This window comes from Pezoporus occidentalis, unplaced genomic scaffold, assembly GCF_034315485.1.
Source record: "Pezoporus occidentalis ecotype Australia unplaced genomic scaffold, CSIRO_AGI_Poc_V1 ctg61, whole genome shotgun sequence".
NCBI classification, from domain to species: Eukaryota; Metazoa; Chordata; class Aves; order Psittaciformes; family Psittacidae; genus Pezoporus; species Pezoporus occidentalis.
In genome coordinates this window covers 1,732,578-1,745,191 of record NW_026915955.1, presented here as the reverse complement: position 1 = coordinate 1,745,191, position 12,614 = coordinate 1,732,578, and the positions used below count along the sequence as shown (strand labels likewise).

Here is a 12,614-nt window from a genome sequence, read left to right as displayed (position 1 = left end):
TTATGTCTAGTCACCTGCCAGTTACTTCTACACTAAAAAGCAAATAAAATCCCCAAACCCCTTAAAAATTAAAGTGATAGAGATTCAGTTGTAAATTGAAATAGTACTAAAATTAAATAGACCAAACAAGACGTTCTCACTCTCTGCCCTCTTCTGCGCTTGCACCACACAAGAAATAATTCTGCTAAAAAGCTGATCCCTGGAATTGTTTTATTTATTTGGGCACTACATATGCCTTTCTCCATAGATGTGCCAAACATACCTTCCCATAGACTTGCTACTTCAGTCCTGGGCCTCTCTTAAAAGGCAGACAAGAATCCCCTATGAATTAGACTGAGACCATGATAATCATTTTCACATTTACCCAAATCCAGATTTGAACTTAGGTTTTCAAAGGTGGATGGCTAGTGGAAGGCACGTATATTTCATGCTTCAAGGGCAGGTAAAGTTACCTCTGCTTTACAAACTACATAAAGTAATTCCCAAAGAAATTTTACAATAATATGGGCTCATATCACAGCAAATTATACCACTTGGCAGCTAAACTGGAGAACTAAGTCCGTGAATTGCCAACAGAACTCAAGGCACACATTTGGATATATGGAAAGCTTTGTGATTTCTAACAGAAAAGAGCCTGCACAGGCATCTGATGGGACCTATAAAGAGGCTTATCAGCTAGAAAGGAGTGTGTAAATTCTGAGGATCAGATGAAAGTTTTTGCCTTTTTTTTTTTTCAATAAAAACATTCAAAAGGAGCAGATAGAACAGACAGACCATCTGCAATGTAACCACATAAAAGACCCCTGGGCAAATCCAAACCCATTAGCAGAAGTGCTTGACAAATCTGCCAAAGAGCCAGATGCTGCTTAGGGTGGAGGCTCTTTTCTCTACTTGTCATCTGGATCCTCTGACTTGCGCTCCCAGAGGAGGACAACGACTGGTGCTCAGACCAAGCCATGTGTGGAGAGAGCTGAGGCACAGAATAACTCCCTGATAAAGCTACCTTAACATAGAGACCATGTCTGATACAAAAAGTAGAACAGTTTTAACATGCATGTGTGTGATGTGTGGCAGATGCAGATGTTAGAAAGCAAACAGCAAACTTGCAATTAGTTTATTTGCATGTGGTCTCTTTTTATATGTTTTTTTTTTTTGTTCATTCTATTCTTGTTTCCTACATTTTCTTTTTAGGGACCAATAAGTAGGATGGCAGAGGTGATTTTTGGCATGTTAAATACTAGCACAGCATATTAACTGCATGGTGTTAGTTAAATGCTTATCAAGTACATAGACTGATGATATTTAAAACATGTCTGAAGAAGTTGCAAAATACGTAGCCAAGAAATTTCATTTAAAAATATTTAAAAATTAACTGTACCAGTCTCAGAACAGGGGATTTGGATATAAAGGGACAGTTTTTTTTAATGTCTGCATTCTTGTAGGAATCTATTCAAGTGCATTTGAAGTGCAAAGTAGGTGGAACCAAGTACTTTTACTATTCCAACTCACCAATGGTAAAATATATTTGGAGTATCCAAGAGGTCAAAGAAGCTGGAAGAGAGTGTGAATTAGCTCTCCTATGTACTGCTGTAATGTGATATGACAGAGGAAAAGATAGACCAATGAGGAAAGAAAGAAACAGAGCTCCTTCTCATTGTAATTACATGTGCTGCACTTGAAGAACCAACACTGCCATTTCATGGATCAAAATCCAGTTCAGAATTAGGATAACACTCTAAGAAACTACTGGATTAAGTAAAAATACTTGCAGGTATAATCTTAGGTTATATCCTTTTACTCAAAACCAGTATTTACCCAAGACATTATTGAAGGTTAAAAAATATTAAATTCTGATTGCTACATTTATTAGTACAGAAATACATGCACTCCTTCTCTCTTTGAAATTCAGGAAGACTAGGTGCATACTAAAAAGTACCATGACTTAGCAGATCAACAGAAGTAGTCAAAATGTGGGAGGAAGTGTGTATAAGGAGGAAGAACAGAGCAGGAAAGGGAAGTATAATGAATGCTTGTCTTTTAAAGGTCAGTCACCTGGACTTTGCCTACCCACTTTGCAATATACTCACTTCACACAGAAATTCATTTCAGGCAGCCCAGTAACTGCCAGACTGATATCTTGGAACTGCTGGCAATCCAAGAGCACTTTCTAATGAATGCTGGCTGGTCTATAATGCAGCATGAAGAACAGACATAAAAGTGAACTTACATGCAACTGGTTATAGCTCAGGCTTAATGTGCTCACACCAAGTTCTGACAGAAGCAGACTGTCACAGGCAGGTGGGGAGGACATTGCCCACTCACCCGCACTGGTATCTGATCCATCCAAAATAGATGAGTAACAACCAAGTGCATGCTAAGCCCTGGGACAGCTCCAGTCCTGATCCCTCCATACACCTGCAGCTCCAACTCGAGAAAGTGGATGGGGGAGAGTGACAACAGAATTGCAAATGGACTCAAAATTGCATTTAACTGCTGCTGTCAACATGTATGTTACATTCTGCCATCTGTTTATTAACTAGTAAAGACAGTAGAACATATATTGTCATCATTTCTGCCTGGTGCAAAAACAGCTGTAGTTGCCCAAGTTATGCTATGCAACAGCACCCATGTATAAAAGGAATAATAAAGGGGGTCAGAGATATGGATGGAAGAACTGCATCACGCACTGCTGTACCTGTGCTCCTAACCAGTTGCTCTGAAATACTGACTATTGGATTAGATTGATTATTTCAATGCGCTTTCAAGAATCTTTAATTATAATAGTCATGTTAAATTGCCTGTGTCCACTTTTGCTTACAGGTTGCCATTTCTTGTGGAAAGCTATTACTGTGAACAACTTGGTTTTAGTGTGCTCCTTATACATGAAATTTTGGAAACTTTTGTTCTCTTCAGTTCTTCACTAGCCTCTTTTCTGGTTTTAGTAATTTGTGGTTCTCTTGGTACTGAACCACCATTAATACTTATTGATGCAGCTCCAGAGTTTTATTTTTGCAAGCTTTTCCCAGACCTTATAAAGTGCACTAACATGCATTTAGATTGAAAGGCACTCCTCATCCCATTGCCTATGATGTGAGGGTGTTTTCATGGCTGGGGCCTGCTGAATAATTTGCACCCTTAAGCAGGCCCCAAAATCACTTTGGAAATTCACAGGCTCAAAAAGGCACTTTGGAATTCACAATTATGTCAAAACTATTAATTATAAAAATATATGGGGTGGTTCCAGTCCTCCTCACAATTAGCCATAAACATTCACATAAGAAAACTTCCTTTCTCTGAAGAAAGACATGTGGAAGGCATGGACAGAGACAGGTACATAGCAATATCCTGGCAGATGCCACCTTTGTTCGTGTAATAGTAGTGGGTAAGCTAGTAATTACTCAAGACAATGGGAAATTTTCACAGAGCTCAGTCTAGGATAGCAAAAGGGACTAGATTTATGTGTGCTGGTTACAGGATACCCTGGTTTAATCCATACTCACACATAATACTTGTACCAAGTGGAAAGGTTTTCATAACAGCTTAATGTTTTGGACGTTTACTTAAGATATTTAAGACATAAGGCTATATACAGTGAATAAGTATGTAAAATATCAACTACTTTTTAATGCCTGTATCTTTGATTTGTTGAGTGAAAACTAGGAAAAAATAAGCAGTCATTAAATATTTTAAGAGTAGAGGTGGTTTAAGCCATTATTCAATATGATTTTAATCATTTTCAAAATACACCTAAGCAAACAGGAATGCCAGCCTGTTTCTAATGGGATGCAAATAAAATAAATCCTTTAAATTTAAATTGATAGACTCCAGCAGGCACTTGCATATTATTTTGTATTATCTACTCTTTCTCATAAATAGGCCATATTCCCACCAACAGACATTAAACTGAGAACTGTTAGAGTAGCATGCTTTTCTCTTTCTCAGAGATCTTTATCTCATTTGCAGAAGCATTTGATTTTCTTCTATTTTTGAAATAGGCTTTAAATCATTAGCGGTGGTTGCTTCTTGCATCCCAATAGCACAAATCTATCCTAGAAAGGTCTTATCTTTCACAGTATGTGATGTTGGACAAAAAGACTATGTACAGACACTTAAGGGTAAATCCAAAACACCCAAATTACTTCTACAAATACTTCTGTTAAAATCTTGCTTATCTAATTTTTTGTTTTGTTTAGTTTGGTTTTTCTTTTTAATAAGGTGATATAAACTTCCAAAAAGTGTTCAAAACTTCCTGGGTTTTGCTGCTTTCACTTATTTCAAAGTCCGACCCAACACTGATTCAGGTTAATGCAAATCTTAACACTGACATGATTTGGCTTCGGAACATACAGAGGAATTATTAATAATATAACAGAAAATATGTTACTCATGATGTTAACAAAAAACCCAGGAATCTGTAACAGACCTTAAGCATAAAAAATACATTAATTATATTGTTAAAGCCACAGGGATCTGTTAATATAAACCATTCAAATACTTCCCTATGATGTCATCAGTTACCATGTGTTTGTACTCTAAATAGGTTATTGTAATTTCTGTAAACATATCATATATATTTTTAGAACTCTTTGGGGGCTTGATCCAGAGCCAACAAAAACCAATGGGCAGACAGTGACCAGCTTCAATAGCCTTTGGTAATCAGAAGACTGAGTTTCTAAAGTTAACAAATGAGAACACCAGCATAGAGCAGGCAGAGAGATACCACACAGCCAGCTCTAAAAATAGGAACGACTTATGCTGCCTGAAAAGTACATGCCTGAAAATAAAACGTGGATAGCAAGGCAACATACTCTTTGTAGCAACTGTCGTGCAATTGTCATGGATGCTGTATGTCATTCAGTTAGATGTATCTGCACAGTCATTTTACTATGTTATTCTGATTTGACTCCAACTGCCTACGAGTCATGCAGTCTAAGTAAGTGCACCAAATCCTTAATAAGTAGCAGATTTGTATAAAACATTCTCTCTCAGGCTAAGCCCGTGTGTCCCAGAATGCAGCCTTTATGAGAAATCTTACTCCACAATGTAGTTATTTTAATATTGGAAAATTGTGATTCCTTTTTTGCCAACCACTGTCCTGACTGAAAAGTCTGGGCATGATCCTGCCAAACATTTTCTCTTAGGTGAAGTGTTTTTAACTATAGTGGCCTCAGTGACATGAATGTTATACTATACAAACATATACTATCCCTCATGTTAACTGGATTTTATCTTGAAGTTTCCAAAATTACTGGTGGCAATCTTTCAATTTCAACTTTATTTACTCAGTCTTTTCATAGCAAAGTTGAAATACTAGCAGTTAGTCACAAAGTGTTTTTTCCTGGCTAGAGAAAAATATTTTTGCATATATTCCCTTCTGGAAATGAACAGTGTTGCAGAAAAGCGGAATCTGTAAAATCAAACTAAATGCTTCCATTCCACTCCAGATTCTCACACTGTGTAAGTAGCTGGTCTTCATGTAATAAATCAGCAGTGCAACAGGTGATTTCTGGTGGAGTCTGCATGGTTGCTTCGGAGAAGAGGTACACAGTACGCTGGCTTCACAATCAACAGAAGCATCACATAAACGGCATCTCAGAAGTGCCTACTTTACACATCTACTTCAGCATGAGATTAATCTCACCTTCAGAGTCTACATCAGAGTCCTCTCAATATCTCATTTCGTTAAATGAAGCCCATTTATCCACAGATTCTTTAGTGTGAGAAACATTGGAGCTACACTACTCCTGACTCAGAAAATCATTTAAATTATTCTCTAGTCAAGATAAACTACGTATGGCTCACGGACAACAAACCCTTGCCTTCTAAAAAATCTTTTTAAATGGGGATGAGAAACAAATGAGGGAGTGTAATGTGACAAAACAACACATGAAAGCTTGGTAGTCTGAGCTTCTCCATTTTTACTCCACAACTAATACTATGTTTTGTTTTTCTCTTATAAATGCTGTAGCCTTAATGACAATTTCTGTAGGTATTGCTTGTTTTTCTTGCTTGGCAGCTCAATTGTAAAGCTCCTCTTCACCATGTAACAACTACTTGTTTCTCTCTTGAACTGCAAATGAATGTGAAGGTAGTGCTGGTCTCACTCTCTTAGTATGGTATGCAGAACTGGTATGCAGAGGGTCAACTGTGTTCAAACTATCATGGGAAAGGCATGACAGCTTCATCACAGAATCTGTCAGATGCCAGTAAAGCTTGGGTTTGGGTGGAGAAGTTACAATGTTAGATCTGGTAAATATAGATAATTACATGATACTAAAATAAAGCCAATACATGACTGAAAGAATCAACCATTATTATCATCACCCTGAGATAAGACTGCAAAGGGTTTGTTGAGGGAATCAGTCAGTGAAAAAGAAATCTCAGGGGTATTTTACAAAGTCCAAACTGCTAAGAATGAGATAGTTTTGATGATCTGCTGTCTAGCATAAGATGCAGAAGATACATGTTATTTTCCTTTCCATTTTTGTTAAACATACAGATGGCCATGGATCTCTGTTCAGTAGCGAACTCGTAGTATTAGAGTAGCTCAGATACAGTAAGTATAGTGAACACTGCACTCACAACAGTGTCCCCAAATTGAAGAGAAAACAAACCATGGTCAAGTAACTGAATATGAAAACCGTGGTAGCTCTCACTGACATTTAATACCATTTACTTACTTGTGAATATGTTAATAACAGTAATTGTCTCTGGATATGTACACGCACTCTACAACCTGAATGAGATAAAACCATTGAAATGAGACCAGTGAGAGAATGTGAAAGTCTATTTCTCATTCAGAAGTTTTAAGAAATACTTTTAAGATGAAGAAACAGAAATAGCAATTTATCTTTTAAATCTTACTATCCGGTGCACTTCTAAGCAGTGTGGGTGTGGAAGAAGAGGACAGCAATCATCTGATGAACAGCTGTAATCTAAACTAAAAGCCTCATTGAAACCCATATTAAACTGAAATATTGGAGACTTTTTTAAACACATTAAAAAGTCCCTCTGTGCTCTTTCGGACAGCCTGTTTATCTGGCAACTGTGTCTGTACATATGATTCAGTACTTACCAGTGATCATCACCAGTGAGTATGTAGTTTAGTAATACACAGGAACTTTTGTCTAGCTGGTACTAATGCAATAGCTATAATGGCTCTGAATACACTCTTCTTACAGCATCTAATAAAGCATTAAAAGAGAGGATTTGCTGAAGAGTGGCTTGTTTTCTCTTTCTTTTGTTTTTAGAAATAACAAAGAAAAAAGTATATAAAGGAAAAGACAAGACAGGAAGAATGGATACAGCTTGAGATAGTAGATCCACAGCTTTACAGCAAAAATTATTCAACCAGAATAGAGGGCTTACTCCGTAGGACCTGCTTTTAACTTACCAATACAAAGGTCCATTGCCTTTCTGTGAATACAAAAGTGATGTCTGTTTGGCACCACTATATATTTTCACAAGTTAGTCAGCTAATTTTCATCCCAAGCTTACAAAAAATATTTGTCAGAAATTTCAAGTTTTCCCTTTTTTCCCCATAGATATCATCTTCATAATATAAAGATTATGGTTTAAAGAGTGAAAGTATATGAAATGTATGGCCATTTTCCAGGAGAAAAAAAGAAACTCTGTCTCAGCTGTCAGGAAAATCTTCTCATTCTTCTGCAGACTCTTCTATCCTGAGGGTAAATACGCCCCCTCTGCAGTCAGTGGACTTTGAAGAAGCAGCAGAAGACCATGCAAAATTTCAATTTGCAGGGACTTCCTCTCATTTCCCTCATTTCTCTCCTCCCTGTTTCATTTTATGGCCCAGAAATCCCGTATTTATTGTCAGATCTCAATTCCTGATGTGACTCTGGTCTTACAGCAGAGCCTCTGGCAGGCCTGGTGGGAAAGGGAAGGAGGATTTGGGGGTAGCAGGCATGTACTTATGGAGCAGCCTGTTGTTGTAAAGAAAGATCTTGCCCTGGGATACATGGCTGAAGTGAACGTGCTGTAGCTGTGTGTAAGCAGAAGTCTGGAACTTGGTATTTATCATTTTACTAGAATTCAGAATCACATATAATTCTAGTGTTTAACTCTTTTCCACATTAAGGGGGGGGGGGGGGGGAGAGAGAGGAGTGAGGCTATAAGTGTAGTTTGCAAATTTTCAGGTAACAAAAATTGGAATTAAAATGGCTTATTTAATTATCCATATAAAAAGGGAGCTCATTAATAACTGCAAACAAGGTAAATCTACTAGATTTCAGCAATTCTTGTACAACATTAAATTTCATGCTGGAGCCATTCAGCATGCTTGGAATTTCACAGAATCATAGAATCATAGAATAGTTAGAGTTGGAAAGGACCTTAAGATCATCTAGTTCCAACCCCCCTACCATGGGCAGGGACACCTCACACTAAACCATCTCACCCAAGGCTTCATCCAACCTGGCCTTGAACACTACCATGGATGGAGCACTCACAACCTCACTGGGCAATCCATTCCAGTGCCTCACCACCCTAACAGGAAAGAATTTCCTCCTTACATCCAATCTAAACTTTCCCTGTTTAAATTTTAACCCGTTATCCCTTGTCCTGTCACTACAGTCCCTAATGAAGAGTCCCTCCCCAGCATCCCTATAGGCCCTCATTTGTACCATTTGAACCATTTGTACCATTTGAACATATATCCATCATACAATAAAATTAATAGCAATGTATGTTTATAGGCTCTGCACACAGGAATTTATCTTCCTAAACTCACTAGTGAATTTGATGTAGGGCCAGCATGCTGGACCACCACCAATGCATGTTGCCTGTCTCATCCAGACCTGTAGTAAGACAGCTGGCAAGTCCCAACTGTTTACTGCCTCTGCCTCACACACCATCAGGTCCAGGAAGGTGTAAGCATTTTGCATGACTGGAGGGCTATCCAGACTTGAGGGTGAATTTGATTTTTATTACAAAATTATGAAGAAAAAAATGCCCTAATATTGACACAGGCACAAAACCACCAAGATTCAGTATAATACCACCATTTAGGGATAATAACTAAACACCTGGGAATAAAAGCACAACCAGTTCAAAGGGGTTTGGTAAATAACTCCCAAGAATGTTTGACAGAATTTGTAAGACAAAATCAATTCTGAATCAAAATTTGTGACAGAGATACTGAAAAGTTATGCATATTTCCTTTTGTGTTAACAATTCACCTATCCACCATGACTTCAATTAACTACGGCTCCCTCTCTGTGCAGTTTACCTGTCTGTTGATATAACCATTTTCTATAAATAAGAGCTGGCAAGGTTGATTTTTACTGCATGCATAGCTGGATACTTCCGGAACACATTTTTTGATATACTGCATAGACCAGTAAATACCCTTAAAAAGAAATTTACTAGTCACATCTGCAGTTTGAATGTTTCTTTCTAAAAGACAAACCAAGGCCAAGCAAGACAAAGAATCTGCTGATACACACATGTCACTCCAAGAATTCTCCTGACAAAGTTCCCACACCCAATTTAATTACTTCCCTACTGTAAAAACACTTTCCATCTGCATTTATTGTAATAGTTTCAAATCCAAAACCAACAGACTATAAAGCTAGCTAAATAAATGAATGATATTGGCCTTAGGTCCCAAGCCAGGAGCTATTCTGTAAGGCTGTGTGTCTCCAGCATTCATTTTTGTGCTGATGTTTCATTTTATGTGCAATGTTTTCACTTAAGCCTTGTTTAGAGAAGAATTACCTTGCTCCAGGCTCTCAAATTTTGCGTGCCGCGCGGTGCCCTCTAGCGCCGCTCCAGACAACACTCTGACAGGGATTACTCCGCAAGACGGAAGTCAAATCACAGATTCGGATCTGACTAAAAACAATCCCATTGCAGGCTGTATGCACGGTACTGCACCGACTCAGTTCAGGAACATTAATTCCAACTGTATCTGATATAGCCTCAGACTGTGGCTGTGATGCTCAAAATGAAAAGCATCTTTGCTTGAAAACACACCCTAAAAAAAAATAAACTACCAGATTTAGCATCCAGGTTGATTTATCTGTAATCTGGGTTCCCTTTAGCACTCAGGAGGAAAAAAGTAACCTATTCCTCAGAGTTGGTATGAAGAATTTAACTACAGCTCATAATATCCACAAACTGACTATGAAAGAACTTGTAAAAGGATTTTCCTAACTAATTGTGATTGGGATTTCAGTGTGTTTCCTTAACACTTATAACTGGTAGAAGCCCATATGTCAGGATTCTGAATTTGAGAACATTCTATGAAACTCTATTTTCTCTTTTTCCCTTGTGGAGCTACTCTGAGAGGGCTTAGTTCAGTTATAACTATTATATATGATGTCTGATAATATCCCCTGCTTAAAAGGATAATGGAAAGGAGATGTTCAAAATAGTGTTTCTCACTTTGATATGTAAACATTTAGTGCTGGACTTGGTGGTCCTGGGATAACAGTTGGACTTTATGACCTTAAAGGTCTTTTCCAACCTAGTTGATTCTATGATTCTACGATATGCAGAAATAATGACAGTACATTGTATTCCGGGTCCTCAGGTTTGTTGCAATATCATACTCTGATGAAATTAATCAAACTATGGACCCCATAATTTTTAAAGACCTGAGATAAACCAGTCTTATTTGCACAAGCAAGACATTTAAATCCATGCACATGCACAAGTGTTTTGCTAAATTAACATTCTCCATGTCATCAAAGTATTTGGAAAGAGCTTGCCCCTTACAAAAAATTTTAATCCAAAGCAGCAGCACAGCAGATACATTTTTTTCATTTAGAAGTTATTAAACAAGGACTGACAGGCAAAATATGACTCCACTGAAGTCCAGGGCAAAACTGCTATTGACTTCACTGGCAGTGCATCTGGACATCAAATTTTGTACTCCCTTATATACATGTAGTTCTTAGAGAACTAAACAAAAGGCTGTGATAACAATTGACATAAGCTAACCAAAGAAATTCAGATGGTTCACAGCACAGCTCAAGCCATAGATACTATATTGGCCTTGGACATTGCAGGTGACACCCAGAGGGTCGTACTGCAACAGAGGCACAAATACATGGTGAAGGATGGGATTGGGAGGCAAACCTTGTATTACTTTGCATTTCTGAGCTTTAATCACAATGTTAGTGTGATGTCAGATTTGTTTTGGGGCTCTCCACTCACAGTTAAAGCATCTGAGTTTCAGTGAAACTGAAATAGGTCTTCTAAACAAAAGCAAGATGAAGACAGACAAAAAGCACTGCAAACCACTGGAAACTGAAGAAAGTAATATGTTGTAGCTCAACATCTTACTAATTAACAGCCAGATGTATCCTTAATGGCAAATCTAAACTAATTACTACTTCACCTGCTCAACTTTATCCATACACATATATATATGTGGAAAACAGGGAAGGTAAATCCATTTCCTTTTACCCATGTACATGAAATTAAGAAAGACTATGTTTGTAAAGTTTCTTTTTAATGTATGGCCTTGTCCCAAGTTCCGAACATAGAGGCATGTTTTTATAGGTGAAAACTAAGAAGTTTTGATAAAGTTGGATTTGCCCCCATAAAGACTGAATTGCTGACACTGAAAATAAACTACATTATCCATAAACTTCAAGACTCAGGTATGCAGAAAAGGGATAAAAAAAGAAAGCGAGATTTGATTACACAGATTTCCCTACACTATTTAATAGTTTGTGCTTTTTTTTTTAAATGAGAATGACAATTCAGTGCTATGGCACCATCCAAACTTCGAAAACCTAGATGATAGCCCTCACCTTTAACTGAGAAAAAGGGGGGGAAAAACCCTTTCCAGAGTGAAATCAATTAAAATTGATCCATCTATCCATCCTTCATAAAACATGTCTCTCATGCTCTTGCTGCTATGGAGCTGCAGCAGAGTTCTGCCTCGCGACCTGCCACCACGCTGCAGTGAGTCAGTGTTTGCCCTCTTGTACCATACCTGGGTTTCTGTGGCTCTGAAGCATCTGACTCTGTACACGGTTTCTTTACCTGCAAAAGCAAATGAGTGCCAGTTACTTTCACATGAAACACAACTTCCTTGCTCACAGTTCACGCACTTACAGCGCTTAAAGTGGATCCAGCTCTGTTCACCATGATCTCTATAAAATACTTCCCACATTTTAGAGCAGCAGTATGCAGTACTAAACAGTGTGTTTCATTATTATCCCGTGAACAGCTGCCAACTACACTTCCCCAGGCTCCATTAGTATGTAAAATGTTCGGCTAAAATAGCTTGGGAGTAGTCTAACTGGGAACAAAGAAACCAAAGAATCAGGTTCCCCACTTCGAAACGAGAAAGCCATACTGTTCTCAGCTCAGTGAAGAAATGTTTTCCCAATTGATAAAGCTTCTGTTTCCTGCTAAAGCTCACAATAATAAACACCAGATTCTGGGTCAAAGCGCAACATTAGCTAAATAAGTCATATGTTAATTTTCATTTTGTGAATCTGCTAACTGTACGTTAACTGTATTTTCCTATTGCATCAATGAACACATACACCCATTTTCACCCATAATTCCAATATATCATTTCATAAAAGGTATTTCAACTCCCAATTTAATCTTTACAATACATTGCTGTAGGCTAA

General features: G+C 37.8%; 1 protein-coding gene across 16 annotated transcripts in view; it reads right to left on the bottom strand.

The window, feature by feature from the left end:
• EYA4 (EYA transcriptional coactivator and phosphatase 4) overlaps positions 1 to 12,614 on the bottom strand; it is a 150,747-nt gene that overhangs the window by 64,082 nt on the left and 74,051 nt on the right. For all 16 annotated transcript variants that reach the window (XR_009968676.1, XR_009968677.1, XM_062639580.1 and 13 more), the window contains exon 3: positions 11,966 to 12,015. Coding sequence is in view for 14 of the 16 variants with exons in the window: in XM_062639580.1 (XP_062495564.1) it covers positions 11,966 to 12,015 (50 nt within the window). In the remaining 2 variants the exon portion in view is untranslated. The remainder of the gene's footprint in view (positions 1 to 11,965; positions 12,016 to 12,614) is intronic.